General features: G+C 47.1%; 1 protein-coding gene across 2 annotated transcripts in view; it reads right to left on the bottom strand.

Moving 5' to 3' along the window:
- The window catches only part of LOC136577193 (up-regulator of cell proliferation-like), a 34,385-nt gene extending 13,887 nt beyond the window's left edge, over window positions 1-20,498 (bottom strand). The window contains exons 1-2 of one of the 2 annotated variants that reach the window (XM_066576993.1): window positions 20,479-20,498; window positions 167-475 (exon numbers count right to left, since the gene is read on the bottom strand). In XM_066576993.1, the coding sequence (XP_066433090.1) occupies window positions 167-461 (295 nt within the window). In that variant the 5' untranslated portion in view covers window positions 462-475; window positions 20,479-20,498. Of the gene's footprint in view, window positions 1-166; window positions 476-13,344; window positions 13,429-20,478 lie in introns of those variants that run through there. The other variant, XM_066576992.1, reaches the window with a different exon arrangement.
- Between the last annotated feature and the right edge of the window lie 1,370 nt (window positions 20,499-21,868).

Raw genomic sequence — 21,868 nt, 5'->3', positions numbered from 1 at the left:
GATGATGGCTATCAGTGTCATATAGAATCATGGAAAGAGAAGACGATGCTTGATGTTTGTTTTATGATAGGGTTCTATAATAACTCTCACCTTTACAATTTCTAACATTACAACTTGAATGATGGCATAACGCAAAAAAGAACAGAGTTCATGGTAGAATACTCACTGCTGAAAATGTTTTTTTTAATTTTGTACAATCCTGGAAATTTGGGCATCATGTTCTCTAGATGATCCAGGAACATCTTGCAGGCCTCTTCTCCCTTATGAAGAATCAGATTTAGCAGCTTGTGTGTCTTGTCCCTAGGGCTGACGGCTTCATACAGATCTGTGCACTCCACAGAGGTTATCAGCTGCAGGGAGACCACTTCATCCACAAAGCTGTCCACATTGTCTTCAAACAGGAAGGAAAATCTACGCCTCAGGTGGTCAACGGTCTTCCATGCTTCTCCAAGAGACGTCATGATGGGCTTTTTAACTGCATAGAAGTATATAAATTATATCTTTAGAGACGTCTGGCAATGGCAACTTGTTATCACAAGAAAAGATTTAAAAATTATTTCTGATATCTTAGCCCCTATAACTTTTATGTTATTATTAGAGATGAGCGAGCATACTCGTCTGAGCTTGATGCTCGTTCGAGTATTAGGGTGCTCGAGATGCTCGTTACTCGAGACGAGCACCACGCCGTACTCGTCTCGATTAGAGATGAGCGAGCACCAAAATGCTCGAGTGCTCGTTACTCGAGTCGAACTTTCATTGATGCTCGAGAGTTCGTTTCGAGTAACGAACCCCATTGAAGTCAATGGGCGACTCGAGCATTTTTGTATATCGCCGATGCTCGCTAAGGTTTTCATTTGTGAAAACCTGGGAAATTCAAGAAAGTGATGGGAACGACACAGAAACGGATAGGGCAGGCGAGGGGCTACATGTTAGGCTGCATCTTAAGTTCTCAGGTGCCACTATTAAGCCACAATAGTGGCAAGAGTGAGACCCCCCCCCCTGCACTGTCAGCGTAAAGATCGTTCTCCTCTGCCATAGCTGTAACAGCTGTGGCAGAGAAGAACGATGTTAGCCCATTGAATTCAATGGAGCCGGCAATACAGCCGGCTCCATTGAAAGCAATGGGCTGCCGGCAAGCGCGGGATGAATTTTCGGGAAGGGCTTAAAAATATAATCCCTTACCTGAAAATCATCCTAAAATGTGTAAAAAAAAAAAAAATGTATACTCACCTTTCCACTGCAGCCGGAGTTCAGCCGCGTCTGGCTGGCAGTTCTCCTGAACTGCTCTGAGTAGTATTCAGCAGCCGGGGATTTTAAATCCCCGCCTGCTGAATGAGCTGCCTCTGATTGGTCACAGCCTCACCAATCAGAGGCAGCTCTCACTCACACCCATTCATGAATTCATGAATGGGTGAGTGCTGTCTCTGATTGGCTCAGCGCAGGGACCAATCAGGGGCAGCTCTCAACTGTCAATCAGAGGCAGCAGAGAACTGCCAGCCAGACGCGGCTGAACTCCGGCTGCAGTGGAAAGGTGAGTATACATTTTTTTTTTTTTACACATTTTAGGATGATTTTCAGGTAAGGGATTATATTTTTAAGCCCTTCCCGAAAATTCATCCCGCGCTCGCCGGCAGCCCATTGCTTTCAATGGAGCCGGCTGTATTGCCGGCTCCATTGAATTCAATGGGCTAACATCGTTCTTCTCTGCCACAGCTGTTACAGCTGTGGCAGAGGAGAACGATCTTTATGCTGACAGTGCAGGGGGGGGGGTGTCTCACTTTTGCCACTATTGTGGCTTAATAGTGGCACCTGGGAACTTAAGATGCAGCCCAACATGTAGCCCCTTGCCTGCCCTATCTGTTTCTGTGTCGTTCCCATCACTTTCTGAATTTCCCAGATTTTCAACAATGAAAACCTTAGCGAGCATCGGCGATATACAAAAATGCTTGAGTCGCCCATTGACTTTAATGAGGTTCGTTACTCGAAACGAACCCTCGAGCATCGCGGGAAGTTCGACTCAAGTAACGAGCATTCGAGCATTTTGGTGCTCGCTAGAGATGAGCGAACGTACTCGTCCGAGCTTGATACTCGTTCGAGTATTAGCGTGTTCGAGATGCTCGTTACTCGTGACGAGTACCACGCGATGTTCGAGTTACTTTCACTTTCATCTCTGAGACGTTAGCGCGCTTTTCTGGCCAATAGAAAGACAGGGAAGGCATTACAACTTCCCCCTGCGACGTTCAAGCCCTATACCACCCCCTGCAGTGAGTGGCTGGCGAGATCAGGTGTCACCCGAGAATAAAAATCGGCCCCTCCCGCGGCTCGCCACAGATTTATTCTGACATAGAGGAAGGAAAGTGCTGTTGGTGCCGGAGCTGCTATAGGGAGAGTGTTAGGAGTATTTTAGGCTTCAAGAACCCCAATGGTCCTTCTTAGGGCCACATCTAACCGTGTGCAGTAGTGTGGAGGCTGCTTTGTGCAGTGTTGCCCTTTTTTTTTTTTTGTATATCGGCCGTGCAGAGCATTGCGCCCTGCAGTAATTATACATACTCCAGGGCCAGTAGTGGTGGTGAGGCAGGGACAGAAGACATATATTTATTGAATATAGGCAGTGGGCCTTTCCAAAAATATTTGGGGGAAAAAAATCTATTTGGGCTGCCTGTGACTGTCCTCAGTGTACTGGGTCTGTGCTGGGTGTAGTTGTCCTCCTAATTCATACGCAGCCAGCTAAGTGTTACAGCAGGCTTGCGCAAAATTATTTCCTGGCTCTGTGTTGGCTGTTAAATCACCGCTGTATTCCAGTCCACAGTGCAACAGTCTGCAGTTATTTTATATACTCCAGGGCCAGTAGTGGTGACGCAGGGACAGAAGACATATTTATTGAATATAGGCGGTGGGCCTTTCCAAAAACATTTGGGGAAAAAAATCTATTTGGGCTGCCTGTGACTGTCCTCAGTGTACTGGGTCTGCGCTGGGTGTAGTTGTCCTCCTAATTCATACGCAGCCAGCTAAGTGTTACAGCAGGCTTGCGCAAAATTATTTCCTGGCTCTGTGTTGGCTGTTACATCACATTCCAGTCCACAGTGCAACAGTCTGCAGTTATTTTACATACTCCAGGGCCAGTAGTGGTGACGCAGGGACAGAAGACATATTTATTGAATATAGGCAGTGGGCCTTTCCAAAAACATTTGGGGAAAAAAACCTATTTGGGCTGCCTGTTACTGTCCTCAGTGTACTGGGTCTGTGCTGGATGTAGTTGTCCTCCTAATTCATATGCAGCCAGCTGAGTGTTACAGCAGGCTTGCGCAAAATTATTTCCTGGTTCTGCTGTGCGTTCGGTAACATAATAACATAGTAACATAGTATGTAAGGCCGAATGAAGACAATGTCCATCTAGTCCAGCCTGTCTATCCTACTGTGTTGATCCAGAGGAAGGCAAAAAACCCCAAGGCCAGAAGCCAATTAGCCCTTTTGGGGGGAAAATTCCTTCCCGACTCCCTAATGGCAATCAGACTGTTCCCTGGATCAACCCCTAATAGTTCCTACCTGCCTATATACCAGGATTGACACTTAACCTAATATTTATATCCTGTAATATCCTTCTCCAGAAAGACATCAAGTCCCCTTTTAAACTCCTCTAAGGATTTTGCCATCACCACTTCCTCCGGTAGAGAGTTCCACAGTCTAACTGCTCTTACAGTAAAGAATCCCCTTCTATGTTGGTGATGAAACCTGCTTTCCTCTAATCGTAGCGGATGTCCTCTTGTTACCATCGTGGTCCTGGGTGTAAACAGATCGCGGGAGAGATCCATGTGTTGTCCCCTCATGTACTTATACATGGTTATTAGGTCGCCTCTTAACCTTCTTTTTTCTAGAGTAAATAGTCCCAATTTGGATAGCCTCTCTGGGTATTCCAGTCCATGTATTAGTTTAGTTGCCCTTCTTTGAACCCCTTCAAGCACTGTGACATCTTTCCTGAGCACCGGTGTCCAGAATTGTACACAGTATTCCATGTGAGGCCTGACAAGTGCCTTATATGATGGAAGGATAACGTTCTCGTCCTTCGCCCCTAAAACTGAGCCTCCTAGCAGAGGAAGCGAATCAGCCTCCAACCACAGGCCAATAAGCGGCACATTTAATTACAGCGTTCTGTTTCTGCACTACTGGTAATACACCATGCTGAGGGGTAGGGGTAGGCCTAGAGGACGTGGACGCGGCCGAGGACGCGGAGGCCCAAGTCAGGGTGTGGGCACAGGCCGAGCCAGTGCGGTGGCCAGGGGTAGAGGCAGGGCCAGACCGAATAATCCACCAACTGGTTCCCAAAGCGCCCCCTCGCGCCATGCCACCCTGCAGAGGTCAAGGTGCTCTACGGTGTGGCAGTTTTTCACAGAGACGCCTGACGACCGACGAACAGTGGTGTGCAACCTTTGTCGCGCCAAGATCAGCTGGGGAGCCACCACCACCAGCATGCGCAGGCATATGATGGCCAAGCACCCCACAAGGTGGGACGAAGGCCGTTCACCGCCTCCGGTTTGCACCACTGCCTCTCCCCCTGTGCCCCAACCTGCCACTGAGATCCAACCCCCCTCTCAGGACACAGGCACTACCGTCTCCTGGCCTGCACCCACACCCTCACCTCCGCTGTCCTCGGCCCCATCCAGCAATGTCTCTCAGCGCAGCATCCAGACGTCGCTAGCGCCACTGTTTGAGCGCAAACGCAAGTACGCCGCCACGCACCCGCACGCTCAAGAGTTAAACGTGCACATTGCCAAATTGATCCGCCTGGAGATGCTGCCGTATAGGCTTGTGAAAACGGAGGCTTTCAAAAGCATGATGGCGGCGGCGGCCCCGCGCTACTCGGTTCCCAGTTCCCACTACTTTTCCCGATGTGCCATCCCAGCCCTGCACGACCACGTCTCCCGCAACATTGTACGTGCCCTCACCAACGCGGTTACTGCCAAGGTCCACTTAACAATGGACACGTGGACAAGCACAGGCGGGCAGGGCCACTATATCTCCCTGACGGCACATTGGGTGAATTTAGTGGAGGCTGGGACAGAGTCAGAGCCTGGGACCGCTCACGTCCTACCCACCCCCAGAATTGCGGGCCCCAGCTCCGTGCTGGTATCTGCGGCGGTGTATGCTTCCTCCACTAAACCACCCTCCTCCTCCTCCTCCTCCTACGCAACCTCTGTCTCGCAATCAAGATGTGTCAGCAGCAGCAGCAGCACATCGCCAGCAGTCGGTGTCGCGCGGCGTGGCAGCACAGCGGTGGACAAGCGTCAGCAGGCCGTGCTGAAACTACTCAGCTTAGGAGAGAAGAGGCACATGGCCCACGAACTGCTGCAGGGTCTGACAGAGCAGACCGACCGCTGGCTTGCGCCGCTGAGCCTCCAACCGGGCATGGTCGTGTGTGACAACGGCCGTAACCTGGTGGAGGCTCTGCAGCTCGGCAGCCTCACGCACGTGCCATGCCTGGCCCATGTCTTTAATTTGGTGGTTCAGCGCTTTCTGAAAAGCTACCCACACTTGTCATACCTACTCGGAAAGGTGCGCCGGGTCAGCACACATTTCCGCAACTCCAAGACGGACGCTGTCACCCTGCGGACCCTGCAACATCGGTTTAATCTGCCAGTGCACCGACTGCTGTGCGACGTGCCCACACGGTGGAACTTTACGCTCCACATGTTGGCCCGGCTCTATGAGCAGCATAGAGCTATAGTGGAATACCAACTCCAACATGGGCGGCGTAGTGGGAGTCAGCCTCCTCAATTCTTTACAGAAGTGTGGGCCTGGTTGGCAGACATCTGCCAGGTCCTTGGAAACTTTGAGGAGTCTACCCAGATGGTGAGCTGCAATCATTAGCGTCACCATTCCTCTGCTATGCCTCTTGAGAAGTTCTCTGCAAAGCATAAAGGCAGACGCTTTGCACTCGGAAACGGAGGCGTGGGAAGACAGTATGTCGCTGGATAGTCAGAGCACCCTCATGTCTATATCTCAGCGCGTTGAGGAGGAGGAGGAGGGGGAGGAGCATGAGGAGGAGGGGGAAGAGACAGCTTGGGCCACTGCTGAGGGTGCACATGCTGCTTGCCTGTCATCCTTTCAGCGTGTATGGCCGGAGGAGGAGGAGGAGGAGGAGGAGGAGGATCCTGAAAGTGATCTTCCTAGTGAGGACAGCCATGTGTTGCGTACAGGTACCCTGGCACACATGGCTGACTTCATGTTAGGATGCCTTTCTCGTGACCCTCACGTTACACGCATTCTGGCCACTACGGATTACTGCGTGTACACACTGCTCGACCCACGGTATAAGGAGAACCTTTCCACTCTCATTCCCGAAGAGGAAAGGGGTTCGAGAGTGATGCTATACCACAAGACCCTGGCGGACAAGCTGATGGTAAAATTCCCATCCGACAGCGCTAGTGGCCGAAGGCGCAGTTCCGAGGGCCAGGTAGCAGGGGAGGCGCAGAGATCAGGCAGCATGTACAGCACAGGCAGGGGAACACTCTCTAAGGCCTTTGACAGCTTTCTGACTCCCCAGCAAGACTGTGCCACCGCTCCTCAGTCAAGACTGAGTCGGCGGGAGCACTGTAAAAGGATGGTGAGGGAGTACGTACCCGATCGCACGACCGTCCTCCGTGACGCCTCTGCCCCCTACAACTACTGGGTGTCGAAGCTGGACACGTGGCCTGAACTCGCGCTGTATGCCCTGGAGTTGCTTGCTTGTCCTGCGGCTAGCGTCTTATCAGAGAGGGTGTTTAGTGCGGCTGGGGGAATCATCACGGATAAGTGTACCCGCCTGTCAACCGACAGTGCCGACAGGCTTACACTCATCAAGATGAACAAAGCCTGGATTTCCCCAGACTTCTCTTCTTCACCAGCGGACAGCAGCGATACCTAAGCAATACGTAGGCTGCACCCACCGATGGAAGCATCTATCACCATCAAAAACGGGGACATTTTTGCTTCATCAATCTGTGTATAATATTCCTCCTCCTCCTCCTGCTCCTCCTCCTGAAACCTCACATAATCACGCCGAACTGGCAATTTTTCTTAGGCCCACAAGGCTCAGTCATATAATTTTTCTAAACAATTTTTATACGTTTCAATGCTCATTAAAGCATTGAAACTTTCACCTTAACCAATTTTTATTTTAACTGGGCTGCCTCCAGGCCTAGTTACCAATTAAGCCACATTAACCAAAGCGATTAATGGGTTTCACCTGCCCTCTTGGTTGGGCATGGCCAATTTTTCTGAGGTACATTAGTACTGTTGGTACACCAATTTTTGGGAGCCCTCGCCTACAGTGTAATCCAATTAATTTTTAGCCCACCTGCATTACAGCTGACGTTACATCAGCTGTGTTGGGCACTGCAGTGGGATATATTTATGTACCGCCGGTGGGTTCCAGGGAGCCACCCATGCTGTCGGTCCACACGGAGTTGTAACTGCATGTGTCCACTTCTAAAGAACCCCAGTCTGACTGGGGCATGCAGTGTGGGCCGAAGCCCACCTGCATTTAATCGGACGTTACCTCAGCTGTGACGGGCACTGCAATGGGATACATTAATGTACAGCCGGTGGGTTCCAGGGAGCCACCCATGCTGTGGGTGCACACGGAATTCCCATTGCGGAGTTGTACCTGCCTGTGACTATTTATAAAAAACCGCGGTCTGACTGGGGCATGCAGACACCTTGACAGAATGAATAGTGTGTGGCACATTGCTATGCCCACGTGTGCAGCTCCTGATGGCGGTGGCACAGGATTATATTTCTCATTGCTTCTGTACAGCATTGTGGGCTATCGCCCCACCCCTTTTAAAGAGGGTCGCTGCCTAGCCGTGCCAACTTTCTGCAGTGTGTGCCTGCGGTTCCTCCACATGGCAGACGCACTTATAAATAGACATGAGTGTGGCGTGGCATGAGGGCAGCTGAAGGCTGCGCAGGGACAATTTGGTGTGCGCTGTGGACACTGGGTCGAGCGCGGGGGGGGGGGGGGTTGGGCAGCATGTAACCCAAGAGAAGTGGCAGCGGAGTGTCATGCAGGCAGTGATTGTGCTTTGTTGGAGGTAGTGTGGTGCTTAGCTAAGGTATGCATTGCTAATGGGGGCTTTTCAGAAGTAAAAGTTGTTGGGGGGGTGGGGGGCCACTCTTGCCGCTATTGTGGCTTAATAGTGGGACCTGGGAACTTGAGATGCAGCCCAACATGTAGCCCCTCGCCTGCTCTATCCGTTGCTGTGTCGTTCCCATCACTTTCTTGAATTGCCCCGATTTTCACAAGTGGAAACCTTAGCGAGCATCGGCGATATACAAAAATGCTCGAGTCGCCCATTGACTTCAATGGGGTTCGTTACTCGAAACGAACCCTCGAGCATCGCGATAATTTCGTCCCGAGTAACGAGCACCCGAGCATTTTGGTGCTCGCTCATCTCTAGTGCTCACTCATCTCTAGTTATTATGCGTTCTGGGTGGATGTATAATTTAACAAAATAAAATAAAAATTCTTTATTTTTCCTAATGTATTCTTTATTTTTGTATGTTTTACAGATATGTTTGGTAGGTGATGGCAGTGGACCGGGAAATGGATACAGAGTAAGGCCTCTTGTCCACGGCACGTGCGGATTCCACAAGCGGATTTCCATAGTGGAAAACCTGCGTGCCAGTGTGGAAATTATTTTTAAATGCTTGCCGACGATCTTGGATGCAATATTTTAAAATGTGTTTAAAATAGTGTTATGCAACTAATGTGTTTTTTTTTTTTGTTTTTCTTAGTAGTTTTGAGTAAGCAGGATTTTTGGATAGGTTTTTCTTTATATTTTGATGCAAATTATGTTGTATAATTGAGATGTGATTGGGGATGCGGACGGACCAGTTTTCTTTCTTCTCTTGTTTCTGAAATATTTATTCTGTTCTTTTGCTATCCTTTGTTATTACCCCCTGTTATGTTTTTTACTTTTATAATAAAAAGATTCACTATGTTATCTGTGGTGTCACATAGAACTGCAGGTCTGCTGTATCCGCTCCCTGACTTCCTGTGGGCAGGTGTAGTTCACCTGTGTGAAGGTGCTAGAAGCTCCAAGCCTGCCTCTGCTACTTCCAGGGCCTGGATCTTTTTGCTCTCACTTACCTAGGGGAGAAAGAGGTCCTGGGCTATGGCTAGGGGAGGTCCACTACTCCAACTCTCTGGAACTAGCCAGCAGAGGGTGGGAATGTATTGCAACCGGCTACCCAGGAGGAACTCAGGAGATCTAGCCAGAGGTGCAGCAATGTGTCTCCTTCTCCCCTCCTGGAGATCATCTGAAGTGGCCGTCAGGCTCAACAGGGTGGGGGCGGGACCTCGGCTGCAAGGAGTTTCAGCAAAGTTCGTAATAATAGCAGGGATTATGGGCAGAAACTGTTGGTGTCTGACAGAAAAGATCATTAAGTGTGGGGGTCATCCAGTGTCGGGTGAACCAAAAAAATATCAAAAAAGCAGTGGAGGTGGGGGTGTCACCCAGAATCAAGTGGCCCCCAAAAGGGGCCTGCGGTGGGCCTATGTAAGGGGAGTTGCCTGGTGTCAGGTGATCACAAAAGTTCAAGTAAGGTGTCGGAAAAGGTGGGGGTCATCTGACATTGGGTGGCTTCCAGAAAGTCCCTGCAGTGGGCCTAGAGAATGGGGGTTGCCCAGCATGACCAAAAGTTCAAGGAAGGTGGATCAAAAGGTGGGTGATCATCTGATGTCGGTTGACTCACAAAAAGACCCTACTGTGGGCCTAGGGATAGGAGGTTGCCTGGTGCCGGGTGATCCCAAGCATCCCAGGAAGTTGGGGGGGGTCATCTGGCATTGGGTGGGCCCAAAGAAATGTGGTTGCCTGATGCCGGCTGAGTCTACAGCAAATATGGTGCCGTGAAACAAGGCTGAAGACCATGATATGGATGCGGCTAGAGGGTCCCTTTCCTGTCAGCATTTTCAGAAAACTTCCCATTGAAATTCTGTCGGCAGCATCATGCTGAGTTTGGTGGCAGGGGCTGGGCCAAAGGCCTTCCTTTGTGTGCAGCTGGAAGTCCAGTTCCCCCTACTAGTAAAGGAGGGGTTGTGGCTGGTGGCTTGGAGGAGGCTATATTTAAGAAGCCAAACCTAGGTTGCTCCCTTGCAGGCGGGGAGGGAGCTGCTGGGAGCCCTCTGAGCCACCAAGTGCCTCTTACTCCCCCTCCCAAGAGGAAAGTTGTTACCGGTCTGGTCATAGAGCAGGGTGAGAATGATGAGCGTGAGAATATGAAAAACATGGAGTTGTGCGAAAGGGATGAAGGGAAGAGCATCATGGTGAGTGTTGTGAGTGATGGAGAGTCTGGGGGTGCGGGGAATCTAAATAATACAGTCTTAAATGTTGGACTATCTGCTGGTGGAGAAGGATCTGAGAAAGATAAAGGTAGTAGTAAATGTACAAGAGTCACAAGTGAGGCCGGAGTGGTGGGTTTGTGTCTGGGGATTAGGGAAGAAGTAGGGACCCTGGTCCATCTTCCCCCTGGTGGTGGCAGCACCTAGGAGCTATGTGAGTGTTACCACCGGGCTAAAAGGGGGACCTTCACCTCCCAGCTTCAGGGACCCCAGGTCACATCATCTTTTCCTGTCTGCCTTAAAGAGAGGAGAGAGGTCAGTCACTATAGAGGGTGAAAACCGCAATCTGTCTTTTTAGATAGATAGGTTTGGCGCAGGGGTCTTCAGAGAGCAAAAGCTGGGAGAAGAGGTATGGTCACTTCCTACAGTCGGGCAGGGGAGGTCCAGGAGGAATGTGGTCCGTCTCTGATGGGGAGGCAGCAATGCCCGCTCTAGCTGAGCTAGGGTGGTGGAGCTTCTCCTTAGGATGGAATTCAGGGTGAGTGAAATCTTTGCTCAGATCCACCCTTTCAGGACCTCCTTTTTTGATATTAGCTTCATGAGACCAGAAGAGCTCGAGTTCTTCTAGTGAAAGTACGAGCTGGCTCAGACAGAACCCAAGTGGTGGGATTTTGTGGCTCAAGCAATATCTTGCCAGAGTTACACTAAGAGAGCGGCCTTTTTGTCTAATAATGAATCTCTCTCTTATGCTGACATCATTACCTGGATGAGCATGTATGGAGATATTCTCCATCCTCCTCAGAAAAACAGGGATGCACACGATATCTGGTCAGGGGCCTGTACTTTTATGGTGAAGTTGAAACGTGCAGGTAACTCCGTTACCCGCATCCCTTCTTCTGCATTCCTGGGAAGGGACAGGATTCTGTTCTACCAGGGGCAGCCAAAGGTCTGCCACAATTGTGATGACACCACACATTTCAATGCACAATGTAAGGTGCTGGTGTGTGTGCTGTGTGGGGAAAAGACCCCCTACCTCGTCCTATGGAGACATTCGGTGTAACCTGTGTGGTGCTTTAGTGCACTCATTCAGTTGCTGTCCCTTCTCCTTTGCCAACACCGGCCGAGCTCAGTCAGAGGTTCAGCAGGCCCATAGCTCTGGGGGAAAAGCTGGTGGCAACAGGGAGGATGAAGAGCTTACGGGGTCTTGGCGGGTGCTTAGCCAGCCCAGGCAGGAGGGGCGTCGAGTTACTTGGGAAAGGAGTACGCTCCAGAGGTCCGAGATTGTCCGTGATGCGTCTCACAACTGAGACCCCAAGGGATAATGATGTGAATGAGGAAACCAGAAGGATGAAGAGAGAAGAGAACTGCCAGTTTTGCTGCATCCTCATGTGAAGACTGTACGGATGAGGATTGCGAGAAATGGCAAAAAAAGTAATGCGGCTTGGAATACCCCGCCTCCGGTAGGCACTCTGAAGAGAATCCTGTCAGCGCTGACAACTGCAGGCTTGGGGCAGCACCGGAGACCAGTGCAAGGGACACAGATTCCGACGGCTGGGTAAGTATAAGACACCCCCCGAAAATAAGACACTGTCTTGTATTAATTTTTGCCCCAAAAGAGGCACAGTATCTTATTTTTAGGGGGAGTTTATACTCACCTGGTCTGCGGCGTCCGGGTCCCTGGTGCTGCTGATCTCTGGCAGAGCTGTGGCAGGCTGCCATGTCCTTGGCATTCACACAGAACTCTTTTTGGTAAAGTGGCTTTGAATATCCCGCCCCCAGCAACTCAGAGCCGGCGTTTGATGAACCAATCACAGCCCTTCAGTGATGTCATTCACTGACTGGCTTTGAATGATCGAGCTCCGGCTCTGATTGTCTGGCGTTCGATCTAATCACAGCACTCACTTGCTGGAGGCGGAGTATTTAAACCCTGTTACCAAAAAGAGAGCTCTATGTCAAAGCAGAGAACACGGCAGCCTGCTGCAGCTCCGGGGACCAGCGCAAGGGACTCAGACGGGGGAGTCCTATATTTCAAGACCTTTCGGGGAGGGCTTATATTAGGGGTAGGGCTTATTTTTGAAAATAGGGGAAGGGCTTATCGGGTAGGGCTTATTTTGGGGGAAATGCAGTATCTGTGGTGTTACATATGACTGCAGGTGACATACTAAATTATTTGTACTGATAGTTGTCACTGCATTATCGGTGCTGTTACATTGGACTGCAAGTAACATCTACTACATTATATATGTATATAAAAAATAAAAAAATAAAAAAAAAATTTAAAAATTTGATATATATTCTTGTTTTACTAATGTGTGTTTTTTCTCTGTTTAGTAGGTTGGAATATGCAGCACCACGGGATTATGGAATAGGTTGTCTTGTTTTTGTTGTGATATGTTTTCTTATGTAAATTTTGTAGTGTAAATGGGACGTGTGAAATTAGGGATGCGGCCAGACCGGTTTTTCACTCCTGTACTGTTTCTGTAAAATTTTGTAAATATGAATGTTTGGCTATTATTTCTTACAAATATTTCTGTTATTTTCTGTTATTTTTGCAAATATTTCTGTTTTTGTATATATGGTTCTTGTGATTGTATTTGGCAATTTTTTCTGTTATTTTGCTATTTTTGTCATTACGCCCTGTAATGTTTTTTACTTTTATAATAAAAAGATTATCACTGTATTATCTGTGCTGTTACATATGACTGCAGGTGACATCTACTACATTATCTGTACTGATAGTTATCACTGTATTATCTGTGCTGTTACATAGGACTGCAGGTGACACCTACTACATTATCTGTACTGATAGTTATCATTGTATTATCTGTGCTGTTACATAGGACTGCAGGTGACAGCTACTACATTATCTGTACTGATAGTTATCATTGTATTATCTGTGCTATTACATAGGACTGCTAGTAACATCTACTACATCTGTACCAGTTATCATGATACACAACTTAAACAGTTTAGTTGCACATTCAGCTCTTTTACATCCATCGTATGTTATATGATGTGTAACTTACTTCCACTTTCCGCTGCTCCCCTGCAGGTTTCCTGCTGTAAACTGTGAAAACCCTGTACAAGTCAAAGTCAACAGGAAATAGTCCAGACGTCTCATTAACAATTCTCTTTCTCTTTCGCTTTGTTCTATATTTATCAGTGGCAAGCAAGTATATCTTGAGGAGTGTCTGAATGTGTCATCACCCGGGTACAGAGTATACACACATGTTACAACACATGTAAAAGTGTTAGTGTAGTGGCCCAGCGGGTCCTACAGAACATTCACATACACACTTGTCCTGTCTCACCTGTCTATGTGCCATCCGTGGGCATAGACAGTGCCTTCTGTACGAAAGACCACGTTTCTCCCCTTCTCTCCTAAGCCTAGAGCTTAGCCTGATGTCAGCTGCAGTCTTATTGTCTGATAGTGAGGTTCAATTTCACTGGAGCAGAGCCCAAGGGTGGGGAAGCAAACACACTCGTCCCTATGCAAGAGTGGGAGGAGTCGAAAAAGTGCGGGAAATGAAACAGAGAAGATAAAAGGAGTCAGTGAGCAGTTAGGCAGATTCAGCTAGATGTAAGAGAGGAGAGGTTGCAGTCAGTCGTGACAGAAGGGAGGAGGTACATGTGCAGAAGCAAACCAGCAATTCAACATGTTTCCTGTCAAGGTTGAGCGTGGTGAAAACCTGCTCCCTTATCATTCCATGGCGGAGGGAGTCAGATCCTTTCTGAGATCGTCCTTCTATAAACAGTGAGTTATAGCTATCTGGTGAATTCAAAGTCAGGATTAATGCCTCAGTCATTTTCTACTCTGCGTCATCCACACTGCACTAAACAAAAATCAACTCTTCGGATAGAATATCTAGGGGGGATATTGTCTACCTAGTTCAGTCCAGAGTAAAGCAAGGAGAGAGCGTAGAAGTCAGGCCCTAATCAAACCAAATACTGCTGTATTCCTCATCGTGTTCAATTGTCTGCATACTACTGCATTTCCGTGTACTTATTCAAAGAGCTTAGTGGAGAATTGTCACAAATATAGATCCGCGCCACCACACAAAAAAACCGAACTAAAGGGGATTTTTACTCACCTGGTGGAGAATTGTAAATTCTGTTCTAAAACATAAAATTCAGTAAATCTGTGCACTCACAGATTACTAAAGTATTACTGGACTCAACTCAATTATTTCATCGCCATTCCATCTGCGAGAGTCCAGTTGGAGTGCTGGCGTCACCGTGACAAAAATAAGCCTTCCGCCACCCAGACTACGGTATGTTCCGTGGGTCATTGCATTAGTCCTGTTTATTTAGGGAAGTGTGACATCACTGATGTTTATTACAGAACTCTTTGAATCTGCTGTACGTTGCAGACCCCATCATGGCTTTGAGAATTTGGAGTACATGGTCATGACCCCAGTGTGTTGGCCATTTTATGTTCTACATAACCGTTCTGATATGGGGCACGGCCAGGGAATCTGTCAGACATATGTCTTGCCCTGCAGGGAAGCGCCTGCTGGTAGTGCAACTGGCAAGGTGGCGTACACAAACGTGGTTGTAGTTGAGGAGTGTGGAAAAAGGTGAGCGCAGCTAAAAGCAGTGAGCCTGCAAGAAGCTCCTGGAGCCTCTTGACCATGAGGGGGCTCCAGTCAGTGAACTGCTGTATTACTGAGAAGCTTGAAGCCTAGAAACTATGGGTGTATACCTTTGAGTACGGTGAATGTGACCCCAGAGCTACTCACGGCCTGCTTGTGTTTCAAGAGACTGTAACTTGATCTCACAAGGACTATAAGACCGTTTCTGTGATGCTAAGTTCTAAAGACTGTGTGAAAGTTTGTATGTTGGAGGAAGCAGAGAAAGAAGCTGCATCATGTTTATATGCCTATATAACATGTGGTCTGTCGGGACAGATATTCTACAGAGGATATTCTGACGTTGGTGTTAAAGCTTGTATACCGGCAGAGAACTTAAATGGGGTTCTGTTGAAGGAAGCAGAGAAAGAAGCTGCATCACATTATATGCCTATACAAAACGTGGTCTGTACATTGGGGGAGGGGATATTACTGCTGCTGTCAATGTATATAGCAGCGAAGAAGACCGACAAAATATGCTTCAGTTTGGAGAATATCACAGCTCTCTGTTTGTGGCCCCAGAAGTTGTTAAAAGTCACCAGTCCAGCCACTATGAATTATTTGCAGGCCTTATGCAGCTAGCAGTGGGATGAGAGGAATTCAATTATGCTGTGCCAAACAGGGACAACTCCCAAAGATTAGAGCTATAATTTGTGGCCTTCTGTTCTCACATAGTCAAGTACCACCACCACCTCTTCTATCCAGTCCAAGGCACACAGCAGTCAGTCTCCACCAGTCGGCCATGAGCATTCCCCCTCTACTTCATCCCATGCCAAATCCCCCACAGCCTGTGAAGCCGTTCACATGGACCAGTCTGAGGAGCAGTTTGATCATTGAATATGATGGATGTTAACCAGGCAGTTCAAACTATCAGAGGAAGACCACAACATTGAATGCACTCATGCCCAACCAATTGATGGTGACCCACCAAGAAGATGGTGGGTCAGAGCGAGCGGTCAGTCCTTCACAGGCAAAGTGTACTCAGGGGGATGTGAAAATGAAAGTGCCAGCTCCCAATGCTCACTGTGACGTGGAGTCAACTCAGGATGATGAAGAGGAAGACGAGGTAGAAGAAGACGAAATACTTCATCTAACATCGAGAATTCTCATAGCAGCTTGCAGGGAGAGAAGAAAGATGTAGACGTTGCGGGGCAGTGGCAGGATGCATCTGACCATGGACACGTGGTCTAGCAAACACGGTCAAAGGTGTTACATATCCTTAAAGGGGTTTTCCAGGCACAAATACTATTGATAATCCTTAGGATAGGTCATCAATAGTTGATCTGCCGGGGTCCGACATTTTGGAACCCAACTGATCAGCTAAGCAGCTGCATGCTGTCAGTACCGCAATACACAAGGATCAGAGTGGAAGCTGCTACTCCAACCCCTGTGTAGTGGCCAGCACTTGTAATTGCAGGCATAGCTCCAATTCATTTCAATCGTGGCTGTAGTGGCCTGGTGTTCTGGGTTATCTAGACTGCGATATAAATGTTTTATTAACAAACTGGACAAGGTTCTCTATCTCTGTAAAATAAACCTGTGGCTGACACCGCTCTATCCACATTCTTGTGTGTTTTTTATTAAGCCGATTAGGATATATGCGATATAGACACATATCTATACACAGTTGAAGTCAATCCCTTTTACTTCCTCCTATCTGTTGCAAACCGTTCGTGAAGTAAACACCTTGAGGCTACATTCACATGATCGATATTCTCACACAAGCTTTGTGTGATGCGATGCACAGAAATCTCGCACAAATCTGAAATCCATTCTTCTGAATAGAATTATTTACACGAGCATTTTTTTGCATCACTGCAAGGAAAAATAATCTCAGCATGTTCCATATTTGGGCATTTCTGTAGAAGCCCAGCGGGTCCTACAGACCACTCACAGTACACTTGTCCTGTCTCACCTGTCTGGATGCCATCCATGGATACAGAAGGTGCCGTCTGTGGGAGACACCCTGTATCTTCCCTTCTGCTCTAAGCATAGAGCTCAACCCTGATGTCAGCTGGTCTCTCATTGACTGACAGTCAGGTTCAATTTCACTGGTACAGAGCCCCAAGGGCAGGGAAGCAGTTTCACAAGTCCCTATGCAGAAAGAGGAAATGAGATAGTGCGGGAATTGGGAGTGAAAAGTAAGGCAGACTCAGCCAAGTGTGAGAAAGCAAAGGTTGCAGTTCCATTGTCAGAGAGGAGTTAGTTTTTAGCATGTTTAAGCATGTTTGTTACCCAAAGTAAAGTGAGGTGAAAACCCACTCCCTTGCCATCACTCAGCGGAGGAAAAGAAGAAACTTTCTGAGGTCCACCTTCCAGAAACAGTAAGTTATAGCTACCCGGTGAAGTAATAAAGCCAGGATTAGCCTTACAGCCACTTCTCCCTCTGCTTCATAAATCCTTCAGTCAAATTCAACTCAATTACTCATCTACAATTCACAAGTGGGGAAATTGTCTAGTTAAAAAATATACAGTAAGGAAACCGAGAGAGTGTGGAAGTCAGAATATCTTCAATTCAATTTTGCTATTCCTTTTTGTTGTACTCAAATTGCTTATTTGGTGCTGCATTTTGGCGAACTGTCTGCAAATACGTTTACAGAGAGCTGTGCATTCAAGTTGTTACTGCAAATCCCAAATGTTAGTATATCTACACACTCTCAGATTGCTAAACCATTACTGGACTCAACTCTGTTATTTCTGCGGCATACCACCCCGAGGGTCCAGATAGAGTGTTGGCGTCACGTAACAAGGACTAGGATACAGTTAGTTCTTTGGGGCGTTACAACCCCTTGAAATGCATTGTAAATTATTTTCAATGGGACTTCAAAGAAATCACATGACATTTGCATGCTGTGTAATTTACATGTGAGTGCAATGCAATTTTACCGATTGAAGTCAATGGGACGCAGTCGCTATGTTTTCACACGCAGTGATGCAAACCTTAAGCAAAAATGCATCCCCATATTGTGACAATCATGTGTTTGTAAATGCTATATCAGACAGAGATTCTGGGCCTGATATTATGCTCGCCTGTATGAATGTAGCCTGAGACCCCGTTTGCTGGGAAATGGGGAGTTGTCACAGCTTTACTTATAACAACCATCGTTATGAACATGACAGCTGAAGGCATAAACAAAACCACCAATGCAAGGAAAAAAAGGAATCTCACATTTATTTTGCTCCTGTGATACAAATCAACTGTACACAGCATTGCATGTAGGGAATATTACCACCTTCAAAGCCAAGCCCAAAGCCACCACGTAGGAAGCTAAGGAAGCCTACTTGGCATTCCAACCCCCCTCAAAAACTCAGGTTGGAGAGAAAAATATTTAAACCAATTAGGTTGGGTTGCACCTTGTAGACTGCGAGGAGGTCAACATTGTACCCTTCCAGCATACAGAGGCCTGATTAATCTGGAAATATGCATATTCAAGAGTCTCCAAGGCCTCTCAAGTGCCTGGCCCCACCCTAGCATTTTCGGGCAATTACTTCCAACCAAACCAACATACAATCATGCAGCAATTGTTTTACATGTTCAAAGTTAGCTTTAATGAGCGGCAAGAAAACAGACAATTTAACATACTAGAACTGCATATGATACGATGTGCATGGAGGAATGAAAGTCCATTGAATTTAAATGCCTCTATTCACCACGTGTTACAAATGGGAAATGTGCGAGCATAATACACGGTGACAACACGCCTGTGTGTATGAGCCCTTGTAATGAGAAGCTACAAAAACCAGGCTTGGTGAGCTTGGAGAAGATGCCTTAGAGGTGATCTCATTTAGAAGTAGAAATATTTGTGCAGTCAGTCCAAAAAATGGGTGCAGGGTTCATTCTTCCCAAGGACTGTACAAAGGACCAGGAGACATTTATTATATGAGGAGGAAAGGTGTTTTAGATGCAGACCAAAGTGCTACAGTAGAGTCCTCCATCCCAGGATCAGGAACAGTCGACAGGTTTGTAGTCCACGGGTGTCAGGGATCTACCTGTGTAAGGAGATGCAGCATGCTCCACAGGGAACCTGGCGTCCACTTCATTCGGCCAACTCACCAACAGTTTCTTAGCCTCTGTTTTGTTTCCCGCTCTTGGGTACCGGTTCTCTTTCTGGCACTTACCACCACAGGACGTAACTAACCCCATATCCACCATGGATTTTAGACAAAACTTCATTTCGTGATGCATGGCTTTTCTCTGTGGGCACTGGGGTGGAACACTCCGTGGAGTCAAAAGGTTGTCTCCACCTCTATTGCTGCTACTAGGCCTTGTACTTACTCAAGCAGTACACACTGCACACCAACTCAGACCAGTTTACTTCTAATGTGCCAGGGGGCAGGCACCGCCCTACCATTTATACCATACCTTGTTTTCCAGGGTAACAGGGACTTTTGGCGAATTGCACCAGACGTGGGAGGCTATCAAAATTGGGATTATTTACTCTAGAAAAAAGACGGCTAAGGGGTGATCAAATAACTATGTATAAATACATAAGGGGACAATACAAGGATCTCTGCCAGGATCTGTTTATACCCAGGACTGCGACGGTAACAAGAGGGCATCCGTTACGTTTAGAGGAGAGCAGGTTACATCACCAACATAGAAAAGGATTCTTTACTGTAACAGCAGTTAGACTGTGAAACTCTCTGCCGGAGGAAGTGGTGATGGCAAAATCCATAGAGGAGTTTAAAAGGGGACTTGATGTCTTTCTGGAGAGGAAGGATATTATAGGTTATAAATCTTAGGTTAATTGTTAATCCGGGTATACAGGCAGGTAGGAACTATTAGGGGTTGATCCAGGGAACAGTGTGATTGCCATTAGGGAGTCGGGAAGGAATTTTTTCCCCAAAAGGGCTAATTGGCTTCCGCTCTTGGGGTATTTTGCCTTCCTCTGGATCAACACAGGAGGATAGACAGGCTGGACTAGATGGACATTGTCTTCATTCGGCCTAACGAACTATGTTACTATGTTATGTTACGGGTTGCCCCATTCAGTACCCAGAGGGTACAGTTCTTATACAAAATGTTGCTTAACACATGGTGCTCAATCGTTCACAGAAATTCAGTGAATTACATCACTGAATTGCTGTATTTGGTTCATCGAGCGCCGGCTCTGATTGGCTGAGCAAGTGGCGCTCATGATCCAATCACAGCACTTGCTTGCTGGAGGTGGGATATTCAAAGCCCCATTACCAGGAAGAGAAAGTTGTCAGCGTGGAGGATACAGCAGCCTGCTGAAGCACCAGAGACCCCTTTTGGGGAAAAAATTAATATAAGACAATGTTTTATTTTTGGGGAAACCGAGTAATAACTAATGGCATTGAAGGTTATAATTAATATAGTAAATGATGCATAATAGATTAAAGAAGGGTTGCACATGATGGACCTGGGTCTTTTTTCAATCAATGTAATTATATGATCTATACAAATTGAAGGTGAGATTTTGGTTCTGTCACAGGTGGTTGGGATGGGGAAGGGGCAAGCTGAACATTCGCACCTGGGCTCAGTACATCTAGATTAGGTATACTTGTTACCTTGGCAGTGAGCACAGGAGTCCTGATCAGGACGGGAGAAGGAGCTGCAGCCAAAGCAGGTGAAGGAAGCGTAAGTGTAGTTCTGTCAGAGCAGCTTGAGTTCTATTGAAGAGTTCTGAAGCCAAGAGAGCTGCCAAGTGAAGTTGAGAAACCTGTCCAGCAGTCATCATCTGCAGAGTTCTGGGACATGTGCCAAGTTCGTATCGGAGTGAGGAAGTGGGCAATAGATCAGAGCAACTACATTCATAGAACACAGGATTTGAGATGGTGAAGGAGATGGGTGGGTGAAGTCTATGTGTCTCTGGCGTAACTGTCCTTATTTTTTCAATTTCACTCCACTTAGCATTTTTAGAAGGTTTTTCAGTACATTATACGGTACATTACATTGTACAAAATACAACTCGTCCTGCAACAGACGAGCCCTTAGGCAGCTACGTTGATGGATAAATAAGAGTTATGATTTTTTTGAAAGTGGGGATGGAAAACCGAAAATGAGAAAAAGGGTGGCGGTCCTTAAAGGGTTAAATATCAAAGCTTCCATTCATAGGCTAAATAAATGGGTTGTCCAGTTCTAAACTATTGATGACCCAGTCACAGTAGTAGATTGGCAGGCTTGGTCACTCAGGACCCCCATGATCAGCTATTGGCTGGGCCAGTGCACTAATGCACTGAACTGATTTCTGCAGAAAGCAGACATCTTCGATCTTACTATAATGGCCAGGCTTGGTACTGCAAGCCAAGTTCCTATTCTTTTCAATAGTGGCTTGGCCTGTAATACCAAGCCCGTCCACTGCAGTAAGAACAGAGATGTCTGTTTCCTGAAATCAGCTCAGTGCATGATCTATTGATTAATTCTTAGGATAAGCCATCAATAAATTATAACTGGACAACCCCTTTAAAGTCACGTGAGTGCTGACAAGGTGACAAGTTGTGGACAGGGGAATCTAAGTGCCAATAATGTTGAGCACAAATGTATGTTCTGCATTGCTGAGCCTGTCACACTGCTGTAGTCGTTGCCCAGCAATCATTGGTAAAGATATAGATTATTGCAACCTCTACCTCAGTGATATTGTCACCCATCTTCTTGCATTCCTTACAAGGCTTTAGCTATGCCATTGCCCATACATGACTGACATATCCCATGAAAAGACTTCTCATCTGTTTTGTACTTGTTGTCTAAGAACAGATGGACAATAGAATAAAAGCACAATAAAGGCAGCAGACTTTTATGAATACTTTTATTTAATACGTTCCATATTGTTATGACAGATACAATGCAAGAGGATACAAGGTCAATTATATAACTCTACAGGTCAAAGCTAGGAGGTTCAGGTGGCCTCCAGACAACGTTCTTTTGGTTTAATCAGGGCTGGTAAAATGTAGAAGTCAC

Source organism: Eleutherodactylus coqui, chromosome 8 (assembly GCF_035609145.1).
Source record: "Eleutherodactylus coqui strain aEleCoq1 chromosome 8, aEleCoq1.hap1, whole genome shotgun sequence".
NCBI lineage: Eukaryota > Metazoa > Chordata > Amphibia > Anura > Eleutherodactylidae > Eleutherodactylus > Eleutherodactylus coqui.
Note: the sequence above shows the minus strand (reverse complement) of the source record. Positions and strands in the feature narration are given on the sequence as shown.